The following is a 24,173-nucleotide window of genomic DNA, read 5'->3' on the forward strand; positions in this document are numbered from 1 at the left end:
ACTTATAATGGCGGTCCTGAAAAGCGATAGGTGCAAAAATCCCTCTACTGAAGGACACAAACATTTTTGCAAGACAGAAGGATGGTCTGTGTCATTGATTTGAATATTATAAAAACAGGGAAGATGCAAGAAAGGTAAGGAAACTCAGAACTCTGAGATGGAAACTCTCATTGCAGCTTATGTGACACACACCAAGGTGAGTTGTAGCTCCTTTTCCTCTATAGAGTCTATGATGATTCAATGGATGAACATTCTAGATAAGAAATAAGTGGGAGTTGAATGAGTATGTCAAAGTACAGCTTTTCCATTGATTTTCTTCCCAAAAGACCCCTTGTAAAAAAGTAGTATTCAGAGCCCAATACTAAGTACACAGACCCAACTACTAAGTACACGAATCTCAGTACTATAGTACACAGAGGGGAAGTATTCACAGTACTAGCAACATATACTACTCTCCAGTGGCAATACTTTAATGCTGGAAAGTATTGGGTGGATGAGTATTCACAGTACTAGCCTTGTGTACTATAGTTTTTGGCTTCAATACTACTGTGTTGAAGAGTATTGGATGGATAAGTATTCACAATACTAGCCTTGTGTATTAGTTTTTGGCTTCAATACTTCTGTGTTGGAAAGTATTAGATAAATAAGTATTCACAATACTAGCCTTGGGCATTAGTTTTTGGATTTAATTCTAAAAAATTGGGGAGTTGTTGTTAGCTGTTAATGTATTTCTAATCTCTTTCTACATTATTCACAATGGTTGACACATATAATTTTAATTCATGGTGGATGGCAATTCACACTTCCTACGTAGCCAGATGGCCTCTTAATGCTCGGGACATGTCGCAGAAATCCGGCACTCTTCTTATTAAAACACTATTGAGATTAAGATTATACTCAAATATACGCTTGCTTGAGTTACTCCACCACTGACCAATTCATTTGTAAACTAATTGACGAACCTCAAACAAAGCTTTTTATCCAGGAAGATAAAAGCTATTGGATTATTCAAATTAATAGTAGAATCTCATTGTATTCCTCTTCCTTTTATGATAAATCCGTAATCATACAGATTGCAGATTGCCTCGTAAAATTCAAGAAGTGTGAGACGACTATGCTGCACCCTACATGTAGCAGGAGTAACTAGAAAAACAATGTACGTAGGGAAATCCGCACTAAAATTGGTCACATGGTAACCACATTGTTTGAAGAGAATTTTGGCAAGGTGAAATAACGAACGATTTATATAAATAAATCTAACGGTGTGGCCAAGGTGAAACAACTTTGTTTTGGTGCAAAAATGGATTGCGACCGCAGGAATGTTAGCCTGTTGGACGAGGAAAAGTGTATGGTGGTGGAGTTCGTGAATGAGGACAGCGAGGGGGAAGAAATTCTCCTAGCCGTGGGGTATCAGAATTGGCTTACAGATGAAGACAAGAAGAATTTGCCGTCCATTGTGGAAAGAAAAACCACTGTGAACGTTCTCTGGCCGAATTGTGACGTCAAACCGGTGAGGGAGATGAAGAAGAACGTTAAGGGGATGACAATTTGGCAGAATACGGCTGTGAAAATATTGGGGATTGGAGGTGAGTAAGTGTAATATAATCGGCGTACTATTTGTTAACTTTTCTTTCTAAACCAAATCATTTTCCGAGTAGGTTGGGTGGATATGTGTCGGCTAAGGAAGTCCTTCGAGAAGCACGATTGCGTCGTCGTAACGAAGGAGGATAGAAGGCGTGTGGCCAGGAAGAGAGGGTCTTCATCAACTGATGAAGAGGAGAGGAATCCGCGAGAGGAGTGTTCAACATCGCAAAAAATCGTGAGTGGTTAACAGTCTTGTGTATCTATGCATCTCAGGTAACAGAAATGTTTGATAGAGTAAGACTAAAACTCGGTAAAATACTCAACAGGCGAAGAAGAAGAAGAAAACTATACCTCAACAGAGGGAATCAAGAAAGCATAGGAGAGGAAGCAAAAATGCCAGTACATGTAAAGAGCAGGATCTGTGGAAACAGTTACGACGGAATGGCAACACTGCAGCCGATTGCTTGGTATGCATCTTTGTTTATTTTAGAGACATCGTGCCATTGTCGTTGTCTTTATTGTATAAGATGTATTAAGGCACGAAACGTTCGTTTGGAAAATATTAGCAAATTTGAACTGGCTTTTTACTAACCACGAGCCGGAAATTACCTTGACAGTAAATGCAATACCTATTTCGCTGTCGATTTTACGTTTTTGTTAACCTTTTCATCCTCGATGTGGTTCGTGTATTATGTGTGTATTTGTACTGAACGTTCCAGTTCATTTCAGTTTGAAGGGCCCTCTTGTTGATTCCTGTTACATTTCAGGGTGACGATTCCTCGGATTCTGACGTGGAAGAAAATTACAAAGATGTTAGCAAATCTGAGTTAATCTTGAAAGTGGAAATACAGGCAGAGGAAATTCGCCAATTAAGGTCAGAAGTGGCAAGATTGAAGTCATTGAAAATACTTAATGAAGGTGAGTAGCAGGCTATAGCGAAAAAATGGCATTACATTTATTTCTCAGCAAGCTTAAGTTTTGAACAATGTTATCGGCATTTAATGTTGGGTGAGAGTATTCTGATTACCCACATAATAAATAATGCCTCTTGTGATATCTATAACTATTTCTGTTACTATCTAGTTTGTACGTTTCAGAATTAGTTGATTGTAATTAATTTTTTATCACTATAGATCTGGGGAAAATGCTTGAAGTCAGCAAAAATGTACTTAAAAATATGAACAGAATGCAAAGGAAAACTGGTATTCAACTTGGCTCTGAAAGATATCCATCTGAAACTTCAGAATTAAATAAGGAAAACCATCCAGGAAAACCGTTCAGACCAAGTGCCTCAGCTCCTTTGCTGCCTGCAGTCATTGTAAATGAAATGGTATGTATGTAGTGTTGCCTTAGACATTTATAAACTAGTCTTAAGGCCGTTATGCAAAGAGCACATAATTACTCATGCTACAACTGCATTAATTTCTCAATATGGCATGAAATTGCGAGAATGCAAACTTGGAATTAGAGCTGGGGCTATTTTGCCATCTCGCATGTATGTTGTTGCATGCATTCTTACAATTCATAGCTTTACACGATGCAATTCGACTGCGCCTTCGTATATAAGTCATATTGTGCAATTACATTCCCCTTGTAACGTGGTGATTTGGTTATTATGCTGAATATACTTAATGCAAGAATTTTTTAAATCCAGTAATTGGAGAGGTATATTTGTCTTCGAAAGTCTCTAATCTTAGAATTTCTTTACAGAATAATGCTGTGGAAGGACAACCTAGGGCAGGTGTTACTGCTCTTTTGCTGCCTGAAGGCAGTGTTAATGAAGTGGTATGTACATATTCTAGTGCCACCTTGTGATTATACAGCTAGTCTTAGTTTTATTTGATTTATTTCAATGCATGTGGGTAATTGGAAAATGATTTTGTTTATTATACTGATTATACTTAATGTAAGAAATTTTTTATTCCAGTCACTGCATAGTCACATTTCCTTTGAAAGTCTCTAATATTTGCCTTTCTTTATAGAATGAAGCTGCAGAAGGAAAACGTAGGGCAAACAGCGCTGCTCCTTCGCTGCCCGAAGGAAGTGTTAATGAAGTGGTATGTACATATTCTGGTACATCCTTGCAGATTTTATGACTAGTTTTAGTTTTCCTTTGTGACATTTGTGACAGCAGTATCGATGTATGCTAATTCATTTTAATGCATGTGGGAGACTGGAAAATGATTTTTTAACTATATTAAACACAAGACAGTTTTTTATTCCCGTCGTTGGAGAGGCACATTTGTCTTTGAAAGACTTTAACCATTAGCTTTCCTTCTAGAATAAAGCTGCCAAAGGACAACCGAGGGAAGTTACCACAGCTCCATTGCTGCCCGAAGGCAATGTTACTGAAGTGGTATGTACCTTCTTCTCCTGAAGTGGTACTAGTACCTTCTTGCAGATTTTCACTCATTTGTGGCTCAGGTGTAGATTGCTGTTGTTCCTGAATGGTTGATGTTGCTTCATACATAATCTCATTTACCCTTTTTAATTGCTTGAATTTATAGGGTGAAATTTGTGTCTTTGGTGGCACTGAATATTCGCGAGAGAGGATTGCTAAATGCAATCACAGTAGTGCCAGGCAGCTAGCCACAGATTTGGCTGTGATGGTTTTTTCTATGGAGGAGCTAGGTACATGCACGCTGACAGGGACAAAAGCAAATGTGTTCTTGAAAAACACTGTAGAAGTAAAGCCTGCGTTAGATAAGGGTAGAGTGGAGGATATTATTGGTAAGTATATCATTTTATCTTTAATTTGATAACTTTGATTTAGCTAATATCCTTCTTGTTACTGCAATAACTTCATATTAAGTCCAGAGTAATTTAATAGAAATGTATATCCCTACTTGGCCTCATTTTCACTATGATTATTATCCTATTGCGGTCTCTTGTTAATTTTTTATGATATAAAAATGAAATTTTCCACAGTCCATCTTGTAAACCCAAGGCACTTCCTCAACATGGAATGACCGGATGAAATGAATGTTATTCCAGCAATCGTTCATTTAATGGCATTGTAGTCATTCAAGCTTTGATGTAAAATTGCTGCATGATTCCTGTGTTGTATTGAATGCTCCCTTGAAATTTGTGTTTTCTTTTGCTTGCAGCTCTTGGAAAATAATTTTCTGCAGTGTTAGTTGTGCCACATTCACAGCTTTCACCATAAACTCTATGATTATTAAGAGAACTGGTTTTATTGTAATTTAATGGCATAAATAAGTCATATTCAGTTTATTTGCCCAACCATTTCTTCCGTTCCATAGCTATTATATTCACTCGTAGATTCATTTTTCTATAAAAATTGAATCATTTGAATGGACGTTTGGCCTTGATAGCACACTTCTGTCACTCAAATTAGTATTGTCCTTTTACGATTTAAGCTTAAGAAAATTTTCCCCTCATTTACAAAAGACAAAAGGTCGTCACTTGATTTATTCAAATTATAATGTACTCGTCATGTGTTCTTTATTGAATCAATGTTAAAGTATATTGTTTTCTTTCAGGATACGTCAAGAAGTTTTTCCCTACAAAAGAAGATGAAGGTCAAATGAGGAATGGCATTAAAAAAAAATGCAACAACATATCTAATATGTTGAAAAACAAATGTATTCGCAAAGAAACATAAATTTATCTACCAGAGACTGGCATTTTATATTTGAATTATTAACAATAGGATATATCATTAATCAACCAATGCTAGGCCTGCGTACTACCTCTATAGTAAGCTGAATACACATTTTGTGTGCTATTTCCAATACTTGTACTCACTTCCACACAAAATTATACGTGTAGTTCCCTGTACTATTTTTAATACTACCAGTACTAATCCCAATACTTGTACTAGTACTCATGAAAGTAGTACACATGTACTTCCAGTACTTGCTTTTGAATACTTCCAGTACTACCACGAATACTAGTCTTAGTATTCGTGAAAAAAGTCACGTGTACTTCCCAATACTAATTTTTTTAATACTTCCAGTACTCCTTTTCTGTAAGGGACTGCACCAGAATCTTCTAGAAATATAGCTGCTTTGTCATCACAAAATATATCTAGGAAACCAAAGGGCAAAAATGAAATATATATGAGGTGATATGGTGGTATGGTGGCGCGCTATGGTGGTGATACACTACAAATGCCTAAAAAGTCATTGGAAAAAACAGAAAAGTGGTAAAAAAATCCGAGATTGAAATTTTCATCAGTTATGTCTGAAAAACCCCCAAAAGTACCAAAATTTCAAAACTTTAAGAGCAAAGCAGCACATTTTCCTGGCATCCGATTGCAAAAATATATCTCACAATTTATTTTCTAACCAAATGGAACAATGGCGGTGCAACAGGAATGACGCGCCACCATAGCGAGCGCTGGCCAGTCTGTTTTATGTTCTGCTGCCTCACTGACGCCACTGCCACGTGGCAGGCACGACAACCCATGCCACTACCCACACAGCAGACCATGACAGTCTCGCCTGATCCAACCAACAAGAAGGATGCTTTTACCACCGCACTGAACAGCAACCATCTCTTTGCTCCATTGAACTGCTATTGAACCAACCAATAAATAGTTATTGTTTTCCAATGAGTGCGTTTGTGTTGTGGAAATAGCCTAATCCTCCTTAGAATCAGGGGGGCATCCCAAAAGAAATTTGAGAACTTTGAAAATAAGGGCCACCCTCATGCAGAGCCTCACAAAAACATAGCCACTTTGAATGAAGCTCATATGAAATACCTGGCTCACATTAACCCGGCAGTGGTCGCGTGGGGTGTCCCAGACACCCCAGCCTTATATAAGTGCTATTTTTTCTTGCAATTGTGACTGCAATGACCTGTAACCTCCTCTAGCTGATTTTTTAAGCTTTCTTAGGATACGTGTTAAGAATTATTATAAAATCAATGCAAGTTTTTAAGAAAAATTACTTTTGTCAAAGCTCTGCAGAGTGGGGTGCGCCAGACACCCCACGCGACCGTTCTCGTTACGGTTTGCCGCCGAGTATTTAAAGTCGCCTTGAATGTTTTTCATCCATTTTCATCGCATTTGATAGCTACTTTTCGGAAACTGGCCATCAAAGTTGTCTTTTTACGTTTACATCAATAAATATTTATTTATTCGTATATTTTTGCATAAGTTCATGTAAACAAATAGAAAGTTAGTAATTTCTAGTAATGTTACAGTGATTTTTCTCGAAGTAAGCCACGAAAAATCGATCATGTAATACTTACAGCACGATCATTCAGTGCACTATGGATTCCTGCAGTCTTTTTAAAAAAATGAAAAAGCTAATATACTTTGACTTTTGATTGAAAATTTGGATGAGGAATTATTTGTTTCTGACGTCAACTTTTGTAGAGAATGCGATTTTTAGAAGTGATATTTTTGAAGACTTCGTTCAATTACGTTAGTGCAGTAGTTATTCAAAAAAATCATTATTTACATGTTTCTGTGAATTTACCATTGTAGGTTGGCCTTGTAGTATTTACATTCATCGTTTTCAATTGATACTAGATGTCAGCTACCTCTAGAGTAAAAGGAAGAGTCTTTTCTATTGAATGAATCTTTGAGGGAAGAAGATTGATTATGATGAAAAAGAAGATGGGTGTCATGTAACAGCGTATGACACTTACACTGAACAACAGTGCAGAGATGATGAACTTTTGTAAAAGGGAAGGGAGCTTATGTACGTGGGGAACTATGGAGTTGCAACGTGTAATACGCAGGGATCAAGACCAAACATAGGAACATAAAATTGTAGCAGTGTTACTGAGAGGAGTGGACTTATAAGCAAAATAAATTGGATTCAAAACACGAATGGTTTGCATTCGTATTATATTAGGTATATATAATATTCAGGTAGAGAAAGTCACTGAAAATTCTGTCTGTTTCACTATCTCGTAACAGAGATAGTGAAACAGAAAGGAAAGACTTAGTGTTTCTGAATAGAATTTTACTTTTAGCCACGGCAAATAAAACTGAGTAACCGATTTTTTATTGTTTGGGACCAAAATGGATTAGGAGTGGAAATATGTTATTCCCCCATTAGCCATAACATATTTCTCTTTTCCCCTTTATCTTTTCGTTTCGACAACGTGACTGCTAGAGTGGAGAAAATGAAAAGTGGCAAATTAGCACAAAGTAGAAATGTATTTGAGATGTTGGCTCGCAATACACGGCAACATTATAGAATTGGGCCATGAGAAAAAGCTGATGAGCAATTGATTCCTTTTCAAAGAAGATGTTCATATGGGCAATATTTACCTTCCAACCCCGCAAAATATAGCATCAATATTTTTGCATTGGCAAATTCGATTACTCAGGGTGGTACCAGAGGGTCCATTTTTTGTAGATAACAGTCCAAAAGAGGAGTTAAAGCGAATGTTTTCTTTTGTAAATAGAAACGGGAGGAACATAATTTGAAGTACTGGTTCAATAATATTCCGCAAGCGGATAAAATTCTAAGCAATAATCTGACGGTTGCGGGAACAGTGCGCAAAAAATAAAAGAGATTTAGCACTGAAAGTCGTATGTGTAAAAGTAAGGAGAAAATAGCAGTTTATTTTGGTTTAGGAAGAAAAAGCTCTAGTTTCCTGCGTCGTAAAATGGGCAAAGAATGTAATTCTTTCGCCAACAATTCACACAGCTATTTCTGTCAATGAATCCAAGACGAACAGAAAATAAAAGAAAACCGGAAATAAACCGGAAACCGGAACCGGAACCTTTTATAACTGCACTGAAGGAGGTCTAGCCACATTAGACAAAATAGGCAGCGCCTATCATGCAAACAGAAACATCAGGAGATGGTCCATGGCCATTTTCTTTCATTAGCCAAACACTGCTGGCATCAGTGCATTTGTTATTCATAGTTATACCAATACACTAGCACATTGTAAAGAAGTTTTCTTCGTGAGATAACTCGATCGTTAACTTTTCCATACAGTAAAATTAGATCGATACTGAACACGATCTCTAGAGACTTGAAAAATAGAGGAATATGGGTAAAATGAGCCTGAGAAAAGGATGAGGAGAAAAAAGAATAAAAGTTGGAAGATGTGTTTTGTTCCAACTGATATGAAAACAAAAATATACTGTGAACTGTGTTAGAAACTAATGCGTGGTACACATTTGCTGAAAATTTTGAGAAGTGATTAGAAGCAAATAAATAGTTCACATGATTTATTTTCTACGTTCTTTAAATTCAATAAAACTTTTCAATAGCGCGAAATTGAACTTCTGTTGAGGACTACATATTTGTTAGTTTATCTTTCCAATGCTGTATCTAATTTGTAACAGGAGTATTTCAATTGTTATAAATGACCGTAATATCATCGTAAATTTTTCCTCAAGAATACATTTTGGGAAATCGATTCAATATCGATAAGTAAATTAATTTTGTACATTTATTAATGTTTACGTAAGGCAAATAGAGGTCGACGCTGAAAATATGATGAGATACAGTGGTTGATGTTTAGAAAAGTATATGCCATGTATTTATATCTCAACATTTCAATTGTGTTCTTTGGCTGAAACAAAAATAAATTGGCAATTTTCCCGGAGGAACTGGGACTGCCTACTGGAAAATAGGGTATTCAAAACATTATCTTAAAAAAATTAAAGTTGAATTCATGGTTTGAAATATATCGTATAGCCATTCCTAAATAAACAAAGGATACGTCAAGGTGTGAAATTTTTAATTAATATATAGTATTTGAAAGAAATTGAAGAAAATCTTTTGGGGTGTCAGAGACACCCCACGCGACCGTTTATGTTCGGTAAATGGGCGCGACTACCGCCGGGTTAAGAGTACCTGGCTAGTCGGCTGGCGAGTCCCCAACTGAGTTATCAGCGTACCACTCACTAACTCAGTGAATCAACCTGAAGGTTGGTTTGGTCATGTGAGGTAGAGCTTGCACCAAACTAAGCCACATGCATGTGAATTTCACACATTCAGGGTAAGGGGCAGTACTTTTCCCTTATTTGCCACCTTGCACTTTGAGGATTTGGGACGTCCGAATTGGTCTTCAAATGTGATGTGAACCCAGGAGCCCTACCCACAGACAAATGCTCCACCCACTGTAATAGGCTACCATGCTCCCCTATCAGAGTAAGTGGGAAATATTAGAGTACCAGACTTGTATGAGAGTAGTCTTGTTGGAGTATCCAGCTAGTATTTGATTAGAGTAACATTGGCACACTGTAAAAAATACACTAAAAGTAGATACAAACAGCAAAAAGTCAAAACATTTTCACCCACCTGGCAGCAAAATGCAAAGCACTTTCATTGTTATTGTTCTTGAGATTAACGGATGCTCCAAGTTGTATAAGGTTTTGAAGACTCCTTATGTGACCGCCACGACTTGCATAATGCAGAGGTGTGCAGCCCGTTTCATCTTTTTCGTTCAGAAGTTGTCGGAGACACTCCTCAGACTTGCACTGCCAACATGAAAGAAATGGAAAACATAATTCTATAATGAATGATAATTAAACAATAATTACACTCAATAAAAACCTTGGAGTACATTCCAGTCCAAATAGTCCAGTGCTTAAAATTGCCTCCATAAGTCCCGATCGTTTCCGCTAAAGATATACGTAGAAATATCGTTGAGAGAGCATTTTGGTGCCCTGTGCTTTAATGTCTCCCTGACAAATACTATCTAATGTGGCAGCGCTAATACATATACCCTGGAAGGGGGAGACGCCAAGAGAACAACAGCTGACCCACTGCTGCATTGAATTGGCTTGGCCACAATAACGGCTGCCATCAACCCTCCTCCAGCCACATGAGCCAAACCAGCCAAGACACAGCGAGAATTGCCCCAAATACCACCTGGAGGAGTTTGCTGCTCCACTTCCCTTAATGCCTGACAGAGTTTGCTAATTATGCATCCGTTCCACTTCCCTAAAGCCTCGGCGGAGCTCAACTACCTAGCACCTACATACCTACTTCCTCCCATCCCTAAGCCACTAGATAGAATTCTTTAGTGACCAAAAGATTATGGTATTGGGAGTAATGTGGCAGTGCTGTGTTTACCCCTCTTGGTGTTGTTCTTCTTCCTGTGTGTGGTATAACTGGCGAGAAATACAGAGGGTGTTTTCATAAAATGTAAAAGCAACTAGGAATAAAAAACAACACAAAGCTATTTTATTACACATCCATAAGCATTCTTTTCATTATTTAGGTTAAACTGGTAAATATTGACAAAATATTTTTACATTTACTGAAATAAGCTATATCAATGAATTAAGTCATAGCAAATTAAATAATGTACTACATAAGAGCTGTTATATGGGCCCACCAACCTTTCCCCCGAGCGGCAAAAGCTGATACAGTAAACTCTTGATTTTACGAAGTCAGTGGGACCGGAAAATCGGCACTTCGTAAAATCGAGTTTCGTAAATTCAAACCTTTTTCATAAGTCACGAAAAAAATGTTCGCTTTTGTTTCTTCCACCGTTTTTTGTCTTTAGTGGTCTTATTTAAATGTTTTCGGTGGTTATTCTCGGTATAATTCATAGAAAAGGCTTTTTGTTATCGATTTATGATGTGAAAAATCGTTAAATAATTATACCACCATAAAATTCCCACATCTTGTTCATACTTCAACATCAACGATCGCTTAAGAATTTCCCGACCAGTTTATAAAACGTAATCAAATAATGAATTGCAAAGTTTATTATAAGAATTTAATGTTATACATTTGTGGTTAGGAGCGAATAACAACTATTAAGTTCGCGTAAGATAGATATTTGTTTCCAGCACCCACAGAATGTTAGCGGCAGCCGGCCTAACCGCCTTTTATGTCGCCCTCTATCGCTCAGTGACGAAAAAAAAGAAAAACGAGGGCCTCCACCCGTTTCCTAAATAACCTTCGTAAGTTAATATTTCGAGTTACTCTGTAGTTACTCTGAGTCAGTTGAATGTGCTATCTTTTCCATTGGTTATTTTTGTTGAGATTCAGTTACGATTCTAAATTTCGTAGGATATGATTATCTTCTGGCAAATATTTGAAGTAAATTCTGTTTGAGTTCTTCGTCCGGATACTGTGCTCCATCATCTTTGCAGACGTTGCTACGAAAGACTTTATTCTTCATCAGGACCATATTCTTCATGCCGGGTGTATAGTGCTATGTTCATATAGTATTCCTCTCTTCTTTTATGCCGACAGGAGCAAGGTTCCAACCGGAAAACGACAGGAGAAACATCTTCCATTATCGGAGAAATAAAGAGGGTAACGTTATTATCCGCATTGATTGTTTTTCTACAAGAGATGTTTCATCATTTCTCAACGTGTGTGAAGTATTGGTTCACTTGCGTGAATTCCCAAAAATGACACGCAAAAACCTGTACATTCACCTCATTTACTTTTCGTGTCCCTTTCTCCTCCATATTGAAAGTTATGCAAAGAATCATTGACGTAGAGAAAAGATTTTCTTAGCTTTAGCACTAAAAATAGTCGCGCAATAATCGTAAATAAATATAGTGAGGAAAGAGCAAAGAAAATAATTTCAATTGAAACGTCAGCAGAGAAGAAGAGAGAGAATTATAAGCGCGGCACCATTTCCCTGATAGTGGAAGATACTTCTTCAGCCTCTCTCCTGTTAATAACTTACCCCCGTTGCAGGTAAAGATGAACCATGCCCTTCTCCACAATCGGGGAACGTTCCCAGTGGGTGGGGTGAATAAGAGTGGGATGGGGATTGCCTGAGGAAAGAAGTGTGGTCAGCACAAAGGAGTGGTGAACAGTGGTGAAGGGGGCAGGAGAAAGAAGGGTGGGGAAATGGCCTTCAGCTCTGCCTCAGTCTACGTTTGGGGGCCGTATTTTTTGCGACGCACTCGACCTCTGTCACCTTAGGGGGGAGGGAGTGAATGGGAAATGCTGGGGAAGGAGGGGTTTGGGATGCGTAAGATGGGTGTCAGCAAGATCAGCAGAAGGTCGCGGGAGGAAGTAAACAAAGACTTTGGAAAGAAAGATATCTCGGCATGGGAAAACGGGGAGACGCGCGAGAAGAAAGTTCACGGTTAGAAGTGCGTCTTCATTACGAGTAGACTGAAAAATAAGTTGGTGGTTAATAGAGCCCAATACTTAAGATATTTAAGTTGTTTATTCAGGAAGGCTATTATATGCACGAAAAGATACTACTAAAATATCAATTATTTTTTTCCTTTTTGCCCTTCTCCATCGCCGCTTCCACCATGGTTTCTCACTTGCATAAATGGGAATGAAATTGGGGACCTAACTCGTTAGCCAGATCAATATATGTATCTTAATGTTTGGTGGGCAGCGGGTACTTCTTTTTTATATGGTGAAATTACTTCACTTTCATCTTCGTCGTCACTGCTTTTATGACTAGTCCCGGCCGCTGCTTCTTCCGACGCATGTACCGGCGTCCCATTGTCGCAAGCCCGGAGATCATGGTCAAGGGCAATATAATCGTTTGATATTGCGCGCTGTGCTCTTCCTGCTTTTTCCAAGAATTTTTCAAAATCATCTTTTAAGCCTCTAATCTCCTCCGCGATTTTATCCGCTGCTGCTTCCTGAATGTATAACGTAACGAATCAACCATAGCCGTGATATTATAGCAGTAGAATTACTAGTAGGCTAGTTGTATCAATTACCAACCTCGAGAACATCCTCATGATGCGCTATCAAAGGGAATCCGGCCGATTTCCAGCAATTTGCGATTGTAGTGGAGGAAATAAAGTACGTCTTTGAACCGTGTTTCTGCGATGAAAAATGACAATTTTATTAACTTGGCCATTTTAGCAAAGTTAACAAAGTCGTTATTCCTCATTGCAGAAACACGGTTCAGAGACGTACTTGAATGCCTGATAGGCAGGAGTGCGATGCAAACAATTATTTTTGATGATGGCATTGATTTATAGATTTTCAAAATGCAGTCAGAGCGGTCACTTTTGGGGAGAAAAGGCCCCACGCTCGGAGGGTCGAAGAGAGGGGCCAGCGAGGGTGAGCTCGTCGAGGAAAGGGTCCCAGATTAGGGACCCTTCGAAGTGCTTCGGCGAAAAGTAGTCAAGTAGTCTTCGAAGTACGTTCACAGCAGCCTGCCTTGCGAAAGTACCAGGTACGTTCACAGCAGTGCAAAGGGTTAATTAGGAGTGTACGAAATACCCCGCTCGACCTTCCTGACATGTTATACTACGAAGTATTGTCGATGCGATGTTTACGAATAGGCACGTAAATAGGGGCATTATATCAGTCGCGATATTTTAATTAAGTCCTACTTCCCCTAAATTCCCACCGTGAGGTTTTAGGCGAACCCTTTCTCTTCAAAGTTGCACTATCATTTACGATTTCACACTTTTGATGAACCACAGTTGGAAGCGCTGATTTTTTTTAGCTACTTACGCCGGCGTAACTAGTTTTGTTGACAAATATTTCGCCATAGTTCGTATAAACGAATGCCTTTTGCTCCTGGGGACCGATCCGAGGTTCGTAAATTCGAAACATTTCGTATAATCGAAACTTCGTATAATCGAAAAGCACCATGTATTTACCATAGGCTTTTCGCCGGGACCGCACTATCACTTCGTATAATCGAAAACTTCGTAAAATCCTGCTTCGTATAATCGAGAGTTTACTGTACATATATCTAAAAGGGTTAAACTCCATAAGGGTGACCGGCATCTGGCTAATGCAGTATAGTGACACGGCCACCAGATGTTAACAACTGCATCACATGCCACAAACAGGGCAGCACCATGAGGCTCAGAGAGTCTTGCCACAACTGCCTAGCCTTGCACACGCAACGGCAACAACTAGTTCTTGTTCTTTGAGCAACCAAATACAGAGTACTTCTTTGAACTTTGAGCTAAGCATATAAATGCTTATGTTCATTGTTTAAATAGAGGTGGTACCTCACTTCCCTTCAATGAGGAGAATTCTAGGAAAAATTCAAACTACATGTGTATATGTTATTTTTCTATTTCAGCCCACCACCCAAAACAGCAAAGGCCTTCTTAATCTAGTGTCCTTGTCAACTTTACCACACACCACAGCCCTCTCCCTCCTTCCACATACTTCTTCTGTATGCTTTTCCTCGCCAATATATCGACTGCCTTCTGCAATCCTACTTCCTCCCGTATAATGCTGCACTCAGCAAATAGAAGAAACATGAGCCTTTATTCACACTTTCCTATTACGTCTGTTCATTCTCCTTCAAAGTGCTGCACAAATAGTTGAGCTGTTTGTGACCATCTATGTACATACTTTTACATTAGGCCCCACCTTCCCTGTTCCAGAATGTTTACAAATGGATCGCATTAGACTTGTGATTTGAATACTTCCATCATCATCCACTCTGCAAGCTACATTCACAGGAGGCATGTAGGGGGAGTTGGTAAGACAACAGCCATTTACTTGTGCTTGTATGTACTAAAACATTTAGGCACATCCTTGTGACTTGACTATGGCCAGACATCCATTAGTCTTCTTCTGCTTGAGCTAAATAAAGAAAACAATTTCCACGCCTGCCCATTTGGCCAAGTATCCCACTTATTTCATTGCTTCCGACAGACTTGGACAAAGAAGAACATAAGGCTTTATGATGATGTTTTCATTTAACTGGTTCATGAATACTTTTGAATGGTGCCTGTATTGGTGGCAATCGCTCCTTGTGCTTTTTTACCCTATCAACAGGCTAGACAAGGGCTAGCATGACCAATTAATACCTTCTTTAAATGATCTGCAAACTCTTCCAACCGGCCGCCATTCAGCACCACCAAATGGAGGGCATTACGCTGATTGCTATCCTGGAGGCCAACGTCAGCACCGAGTGAGATCAGACGATGGACAGTGCGCCATGCAGCCCTCGATGCCGCCAATAACAGAGCAGATCGACCGTCTTTATCCTCCGCATTTAGGTCAGCACCCTAGGGTCCAACAGAAATTTAAAACAATGCCTGTAATACATATTTATGCTCGCGTCAGCTATGCAATATGTTATTCACCACACAAAAAATACACAAAATCTAGCAAAATGTCTATTTTACAAAGTTGAAGCAACCTATATTTCCCAATTTTGTGGAACAGAGGGTTTGTAAAAGTGCTCTTGTAATTTTATGTACAGTAGAGCCTCGTTATTACAAAGTTCACGGGTCCGAAAACCGGAGGTTTGTAATAACGAAGTTCGTATGAACATCGTCTTTCAGGTATCTTCGAAAGAAAAAGTATATAATATAAGCGATTAAATTACGTACAAATATATGAAAGCAACAAAATTCGTTTCGATTCTCTACACAAGAATGCGGCATAATGCAATCAAGGGTTCATATCTTCCCGAATACAGTAAGTCCTCAATATACAAACTAGATGCGTTCCAAGACCTTGTTCCTAAGTTGATAAACCTACAGTCTTACCTCCAAGAGTTGTCCGATGACAAGCAGAAGGGTCAAGTTGGGGTTCGGGGGCAAGGTTGCCAGTTAAGAAAGCAAAATGCCCACGTCACTTGTAAACAAAAGGGTTCCATGAAGAAAGGGGCTGGAAGGGATGACGAGGGACCCAAAGCAAGAATATCCCTTGTCTCGGTGATTTGAAGAAAGGGTTTGTTTTGGTGGTTCAGGCTTATTTTGGTGTTCCATATGCAACATTGTACGACGAGACGAGGGTGTGTTTGATGCGTTTGGGGAACAGCTGGCATTGGCTGCAAACCGTGCTCGCACAGGGTTTTCCGCCCCCCTTTTCTGCTATCATCGGACAACTCTCGCCGGCCGGACTGTATGCAAGGCATCGAGGAGTACGGTTATCCTGAAGAATGCAACACTGCATCACTATCGTGCTCTAATTCACTGTTTTGACGAACAGATCTAGCTGGGCGTGCGATGCAGCCGGAGCCAAAAACATCATTCTCCACGGTAAGGAAGAACGGGTGAAACGCTGAACAGTTCCCAACGTCACACAGGATTCAATCATACTTTGCTCAGATTATGCATAAAGTGTGAGTTCTTCCACGCCGCACCGCGAAGCAATGGCCAAATCGAGAAGTGCCAAATTCGAATTTTGAAATTTTTGAATGCTCATATCTCTGAAAGTTTGTAAATCGATTGTGCGTAGGAGGAGGACTAACTGTACTTCCACTTTATGAGCCATTACGAGAGGGTAACCATTATTCCACAGGAACAAAGCTTATTATATGATGTTGCGTGAATATTGAAGAGAGAATCATAATTGATGCTCTTGGGCATAGTACACGGGGAGAACTTAATCGTGATGCATTTATTAAAACTTTCCGTAGTGTATATCCACCTAAATGCCGTTGCTTATTCGTGGAACTTCATAATAAAGTTCATTTTGTAACTGCCGGGACCGGGAATGATATTCATAATTTCACAAGAACGTTTCTTTTACTAGAGAATGGATAGGCCTTTTTGCCGGGACCAACCATTTGCTTCGTAATAACGATAACTTCTTAATAACGTTGTTCATATTAACAAGAGTCTAGTGTAGTAGGTAGCACCCATTAGAAATGTGATGACTATGAATGGTCCAAATATCAGATTAAGACATCATGTCTCACCGGACATTGAAGTTGGATCCAAATTTACTGAAAAAATTGATCTCGATCAGATTTTTTCCCTTTGGAGGAAGCGTCACGTGAATCAAATGGTGGCGGCACCATTGCCCACAGATTGGTGATAAGCAGCAATCAGCTATATGAATTGCTTGTTGGTGACAGGTGTTTATTTATTTGTATTCCATGATGTCCTCAATTATTGAAGCATTTGAGATTGTAAAATACAGTGATGTTGGACAACAGCCTATGATTGAAGGCACAAAATAATTTAACTTTATCTTGTACTTACTTACTTACATGAAGTAATCTTTAGAACGGTATGTGCTTCAGACAGATGAATTCAACAGGAAACCTCGTAAGGTTAAAGTTTAAAAGTTGTCTGGACAGGACACTGGCTTCAACATAAAATCAAATGCAACATTAAAAGCAAAGCTGGTTCAGAAAAGTGTGAACATGTGGTAGAGAAGGTTTCATGCCAATGGTTTACAAACCACCTTGCTACAGGTATATAGTGCATATAGGGCAATAACCTTTCAACTTGATGGAAGTTTAGCTAAAACACCAGGTAAAAAGGCTTACCCAATGCATCCCAAAGCATGGAATTACAGTGGAACTTGGTTAGTACGTTCCTCCTTAGTACGTTTTCCTCCTTAGTACGACGATTTCTCTCGGTCCCGGTACCATCGGAACAAAATACAGGTAAAAGTATTTGGTTAGTACGTTTGAAAAAATTGCTCTTTCCTGGTTAGTACGCTCAATTGCTAGCCGTGACGCAACCCGCAATTCGTTCTCCAGTATCTTCCTAAGGGTCGTAAAGCTCCGAATTCATGATTTAATTTATTATTCCTAGCCATTCACATTCTTGCATTCATTCCACATCTCTTTCTTCGACCGTGATTTATTCAAATGCATTTCTCAATTCTTATGACGCGATGAATAATAAAATATGGCCATTTATCAGGAATGTCTGACTATGCAAAACTGCAGCCAATGAGAAGCCCCAATTTTCCCCACCCCGAGCTCCTCACCTTCTGTTGCCTCCGGAGAGCTCACTGCGCATAAATTTCACGAGTGGGCAATAGATGCTATTGCACGAGTTCTGATGATGAAGAAATGAGTCTTATCCAATTCCCACTTTATCTAAAGCAGTACTGCACGACGTCAATGCTACGGAGTACGTGGGTATTTGACTACTGCTGCGGGAGCAGACGATGCTCAGGATCTCCACGCGAAGCTTAGCTTAAAAATACTTGATCTTGGCACGAAAGCAGACGACATTAAACAAATTTTAAAAGTAAAATTCAACTGTATAATATAAAATCTTCTTGTAATTACGTCGTAATCTATTAATCTTGAGTGTTATTATTCGATATATTGATCGATATAACAATCGATATGGCTTTATTCCAGAAGCGAACGGCTATTGCCGTAATTTAAGGTTAATATAATTTTGTCCAGTTTTTATGATGTTTAAAAACAACCCGTTGACATACTCAGGGTTGTTTTTATATTCTCCGAGTATGCTGTGACAAAAAAGAAATGACTTAGCTTTACTTGTCCTCTTTCTATAAATACATTTAGGATAAATCACGGGAGAAAGATGCCGTTTTCATGTAATTGTCTTCGGGAAATCTATGAAACATTGTGATTTTTTATTCACATGGTATTGTTTTTCAATGTAGCGCCCATTTTCTTTATTTTAAAGGCGAAAAGAGTTCAGGAAGGCGATCCTACGAGAACTACCGATAGTAATTGTAATTATGACGACTTTTCCACAGATTGCAATTACCCCGACTGCCATTTTTTACTTTCCTCGTTAGCACGTTTTCCTGGTTAGTACGTTCATTTTTTGTGGTCCCTTCAGAAACGTACTAAACAGGTTCCACTGTAACTCAATGTGGTGTTATGATAGGACATTTTCCAATATGCTTGGGGAAGCATCTCCCAGACCATCTAACCAGAATATAACGTCCAAAAAATTACAAAGCGTTCCACTTCACCTCCTTTGCTAGGAACTCCACAGTTTCCACATGGTCAAACATGGCTGCACAATGCACAGGCGTCATCTTCTGAATGTCACAAGAAGCAAGACACAGGCTTTTCTCTGATGGTTGCATAATGAACATCAATTCGATCACTTTCTTTGCTCCTTGTGCACAAGCTAAATGCACAGGAGTTGATAAGTCTTGTTGAGTGGTCGAAATTTTAGCTCCATTCTTGAGGCAGAGCTCAACTGCCTGTATGAGAGGAAAAACAAGCAATAACATTTAAATTACCATAAGAAAATTACATAAAAATGAGGAAGATGCAAGAAGTAAGTATCAATGCTTGAAAATTTTTTGACACCACATAATTGTTTTCAGGCACTTTTTTGTAAGGCAAGAGAAAGATAAATGCAGGACCTTCCTGGGAAAGCAAGATGAATCATAGAAAATGGGAAATTTTTAGCAAATTGTACACTCAAAAGAGATGGAAACTCAAGAAACATTCAAGTAGGTACTCGACTGTCTTTCATTACCATTTTCCAATGTTCCAGTGGAGGGATGGAGTGATGGCAATTGTAGCGCATGCCCACACCGCCTATTGCGATTGCACACATAATATGGAGTGAAACAACTCCTGAGATCAAACCCCATGGCAATGAAAAAAAAATGTGGAAAGGATCTCCCTGTTGAACTTTAAATGGCAATCGAATGTGGAGCACTCCGTAATAATAAAAAAAGCAACAATACGATATATACAATCTTTTAAAAGACACTAAACATATACACAAATACTCTAATGCTCAATACATTACATTATCCCTTTAAATTTCTTACTTGAAAAATATACAGTCTTTTGATTTCTATAATAGTGAGAAAAGAGAGAGACATATTAATGAAGAACTGGCCATCGCCACGCAGCCATCCCTTGGGAACTGTAGGGAGAAGTGGGAAACTTGAAATTTATGGGTGCACATCAGGATATTAATGTTTTCTCTTCATTGTAACAAAAGGTAATGAGAAAACATGGCAAAGCACACAATGGACACAACCAGAAGTAGCACTCTGTGGGGAGCATGAGGTGCACTTATGCTCAAACTTTGGTCGCAATCATCCTGCATCCAAACAAAAGAGAGAAATTGAGTTTTAAGTCAGTGGGAGCCCTCAATACCGGCAAAGAGCCAGTAAAATAAGCCTAATTTCAGCTGGCGGCAGGTGCGTTATCAAGGCACACGATCTTCAATTCATACTTCCCAGTCCTATGTAAATCATCAGTGCCTCACTTTCCACGCTCCACTTACCTTGATATCCCCGCCATGGACTGCAGAATGCAACGGAACATTTCCCTCCGCATCGTAGAATGACATCATTTCCTCACGAGAGCACCCTCTCCCCTCCCCCCACTCCAGAAACACTTCGAGCGTCTTGGAAGATGCATTCTTGGCAGCCTCGTGGATTGGGTAGTATCCATTGTGGCAAGGCTGTCGAGGGCACGCACCAAACTCCTTTGTCTGCCGAGAGACAGGAAAAAAATTTTATGCACCAGCTACAACGAATGAAGAAAGATTATTGCCTCTCTTAAATTTTTCCTCTGTAATAGCATACCACCATAGATGTGGATGGGCAGTGTCAAGATCAGGAAAATTGATAACTAAATGGGTCATTTCTCACCAATTCAGACATGAGTATGTCTTTGACCACACAGATTTTAATGACGATTAGTAACCATGGTTGCCTCCTGAAGTAACAAAAATACCATTACACGCATTAAAAATCTAAAATTTTCAACATCACATATTTTGAGAAAGAATCGACATAAGCAGATGTTCAAGAGCTTATTTTCACACTAACAAAGAGACATCGCCAAAGTGATGTTCAGGAATTAAACGATGTGCGTAGTCATTTTCTGAATATACAGAGGAAGTATAGCCCAGTGAGAAATGGATCATCGAATCTACGTCGATTCGACGTCGAAGTACTCATCGATAAAACGTCGATGGTAACACATCAATCGATGTCTATATTGTCCGAAAATCGACGTGTTTTCGACGTTGAAGCCATCGACGTGTTTTCGACGTCGACGCCATCGACGTATTTTCGACGTCGACGCCATCGACGAGTTTTCTATGTCGACGAGATATCGTCTTTTTACCTGCGATTCCTACTAATAATTACGGAAATATACATCTTTTCGGCTAATAAAGAGCATCTATTGCTGCGCCAACGACGTATTTCAATCGAGCACGTAAAGTCTAAACAAACGAAGGCTGAAATAAATTTATAATGGTGATTTGTAATCTTAAGTCCTTCGTATTCATCTTCATTAAAAATCAGAAATCCTTGAGAAAAAATGTGAGGTGTTGACATCTATGACGTGATCTACTCGAGTATAAAGGTATCGAAATGAGGTAAACGTAGTCACAAAGCCAAGCTTGTGCATATCGCATACCACGCAGGAAAGAAGTAAGAACTTGGACGCAAATAGAAGGTCCGGCGTATGTGGCAAATGTGTGAAAATGGAAATCTTGAACACATTCAATAGGGGAAGCTAATCCTACCTGTCATACAGCGGTCCAATTAAAGCAGACCGATTCCGAAGTATGAAAGACGTAGCGAAGCTTGTCTTTACTAAGCGACGGAATGGCATGCCTTTTTCGATGATTAATACGAATCCAAAAGCTCATTAAGTTTCAGAAGGATTTTAAATACCAATAACAGGATTTAGAGCTAGCAAAGTTTGTCGCGCAAAATAAATGCGACAATAAATTTTCTATACGGCGCCGAATGTCTCTGTTCCGAGTTTACTGCGAAGAACTAACAGCTTGACTGAACCAGACTGAACTAACTGCTATACGCAATCGAACTTCAACGGTCAAGTTACAGAATTAAAAGGAATCAAAGATTGTTCTCGGAGATTAAAACTAATGTTTATGGATAAATAAAATAATTATTTAATTTTATATTTCTTATTTAAGACACTTATGTTGTAATAGCGTCTCACCGTTATTTTTAAGACATTAAAACTACATCACTAAGTCCTCCCCTCAGCCAATCAACACGCTGACCCCGCTGACCAATGAGAATAACACGTCGAAAAATCGTCGATTGAACAAATGAAATCGACGTCGACCACATATCGATCTATAGTCGTCGAATCGACGAAGATTCGACGTAGATTCGATGATCCATTTCTCACTGGGTAGTGTCATGTATCATGCCTTTCTTCCCATTGGCCCTCACTCAAGACAACAATTTAAGCAAAGATTTGGCCCACCACCACATTCAGTAATGTCAACTCTCGCTTATACTCTGCCGTGCGCATTGTGTGCAATCATACATAAGTGCTGCCTCTCATCTATTACTTTTGCCCTGGGCCACCCAATGACCACAATATTTTTCCTGTCTTTTATTTCACAGAATCACTATTAAATGTCCTAACCCATACATTTACATTAACAACATTTCTATTTTTCTATTTTCAGCCAATTTTATGGATTAAAAAGGTAACTCTGAATGGAGGCTTGAGATGCGAATACAGGGATTATATTTTCCCATCACAGGTTTAAAAGACACCAGACATATTAGGTCTAGATTTTGTGAATCTCAAATTGCTTCATTGAATGCCAGAGGCTCAATTATTCGCTGAATTACCTCAAGATCATGATGAATTGATGGATTGTGAAATAAGCTGGAAAGTGTGCCGCTGAAATGTCTTTGGAACTGCCCTGGAATTTTCATTATTATCACTTAAGTTTTTGCTCAATGGTTGTGCATGATACTGGTAGAAAAGGGAATGTGACTGTTACCAAGTAGCAATGTATTTCATTGAAGCAAAGGGAAGATGATAGATTCCTGCACAAAAATATATGATTATGTACTGATAACTATTTAAAATTTCAACTCATGTTTTCTTCTAAATAATGAAACTGTTTAGATTTTCGTTCACAATATCTTCCTTATTGAATGCACACATTGATTAAGCATTTGAAGTAAAAACTACTTTTTCATTGAGGATATTTCTTTTATGCCACCGAAGCATTTGCACCTTCTAGAGGAAAGATCCTCTCTACAAACACTAGGCGAACTCTTACTTTTTAAAAGTTTGAACCTAGCTCTTTACCTCCAGAAAAATACAGGTATGTACTAGCACAATTGCTGGAAATGCATTCATCTTTGTCCAATCTGCTACTCCCTTGCTACCCACTAAAGTAAATCCTATATACAAAGAGTCCCCATTCAGCGACATTTTAAGGAAACCTCCCTATTTCAAAGTCATTGGCCCGGTCCTGGACCCCTCCAATGGGCAAAGCACACAAAAAAAACTCCCCAACAAACCTCTCTAAGTATGAAAAAAAACCTACAATGAAGTCTGCGCTTGGGCCCAAAACAAAGACAGTGTCCCTCTAGAACAAATTATAGAGAAAAAATGCAGTATTTTGTATTTCCGAGGGTCGTTCATTAGACTTCAGAAAAAGGTAGAAGACACATTATTTTGGGTCATTTTTTTCTTCTATTCTCCAACTTTGCCTTCTTTCTGCTCCTTTTTTCTTCTATTTTCCAACTTTGCCTTCTTTCTGCTCCTTTTTTCTTCTATTTTCCAACTTTGCCTTCTTTCTGCTCCGCCAATTTTGAATACCATTTTTCTAAGCATTTGTAGCTGTCCAAAAAGTAGAATTTCAGGATCTCCTCAAAATTGGCATTACATATTTTGGGTGATTATCTACTCCATAGACGTAAAATTTTGTCTGCAAAGCTATTCATTTCAGTTGGGAAATGATAAAAAGTTACTGGGGGTCAAACCTTGTGAATACGGTGAATTTTGTAACAATTGGAACTTCAGTTCCATAATTTTGGCCAATACAACTGCATAAATGTGCAACCGTGCTTTGTCATGCTGAAGGAGGACCTTTTTCACTTGCACACGAGGATGCATTTCTTGATTCTACCAACAATCAGTCTGATAACGATGCATAATACTCTTCCGTTATCACTTTTCCTTTTTCTGAGAAATTGATGTAGATTATTCCGATACATATGGGGTGACGTAAGGGGTGCAAAGCTGCCCACATTGTCAAACATTGCAGAACCAAA

The 24,173-nt window shown here is 38.9% G+C and overlaps 2 protein-coding genes across 6 annotated transcripts in view; one reads left to right on the plus strand and one right to left on the minus strand.

The window, feature by feature from the left end:
* The window catches only part of LOC124158462 (transient receptor potential cation channel subfamily A member 1-like), a 180,189-nt gene that overhangs the window by 68,687 nt on the left and 87,329 nt on the right, over positions 1 to 24,173 (minus strand). For all 4 annotated transcript variants that reach the window (XM_046533564.1, XM_046533561.1, XM_046533562.1 and 1 more), the window contains exons 6-9: positions 20,384 to 20,593; positions 19,101 to 19,337; positions 15,260 to 15,460; positions 9,828 to 10,006 (exon numbers count right to left, since the gene is read on the minus strand). In XM_046533564.1, coding sequence (XP_046389520.1) covers positions 9,828 to 10,006; positions 15,260 to 15,460; positions 19,101 to 19,337; positions 20,384 to 20,593 — 827 coding nt within the window. The remainder of the gene's footprint in view (positions 1 to 9,827; positions 10,007 to 15,259; positions 15,461 to 19,100; positions 19,338 to 20,383; positions 20,594 to 24,173) is intronic.
* On the plus strand, positions 310 to 5,223 carry LOC124158463. Of its 2 annotated transcripts, XM_046533565.1 has the most exons (10): positions 311 to 1,586; positions 1,659 to 1,819; positions 1,911 to 2,051; positions 2,352 to 2,502; positions 2,718 to 2,914; positions 3,295 to 3,369; positions 3,567 to 3,641; positions 3,866 to 3,940; positions 4,092 to 4,314; positions 5,088 to 5,223. In XM_046533565.1, the coding sequence occupies exons 1-10, from the start codon at positions 1,301 to 1,303 to the stop codon at positions 5,207 to 5,209; spliced, it is 1,506 nt and encodes a 501-aa protein (XP_046389521.1). In that variant the 5' UTR covers positions 311 to 1,300; the 3' UTR covers positions 5,210 to 5,223. The 2 variants fall into 2 exon arrangements, with proteins under 2 accessions (XP_046389522.1, XP_046389521.1); XM_046533566.1 differs by lacking the exon at positions 3,567 to 3,641 and having other exon boundaries at positions 310 to 1,586.

Source organism: Ischnura elegans, chromosome 5 (assembly GCF_921293095.1).
Source record: "Ischnura elegans chromosome 5, ioIscEleg1.1, whole genome shotgun sequence".
Lineage (NCBI taxonomy): Eukaryota > Metazoa > Arthropoda > Insecta > Odonata > Coenagrionidae > Ischnura > Ischnura elegans.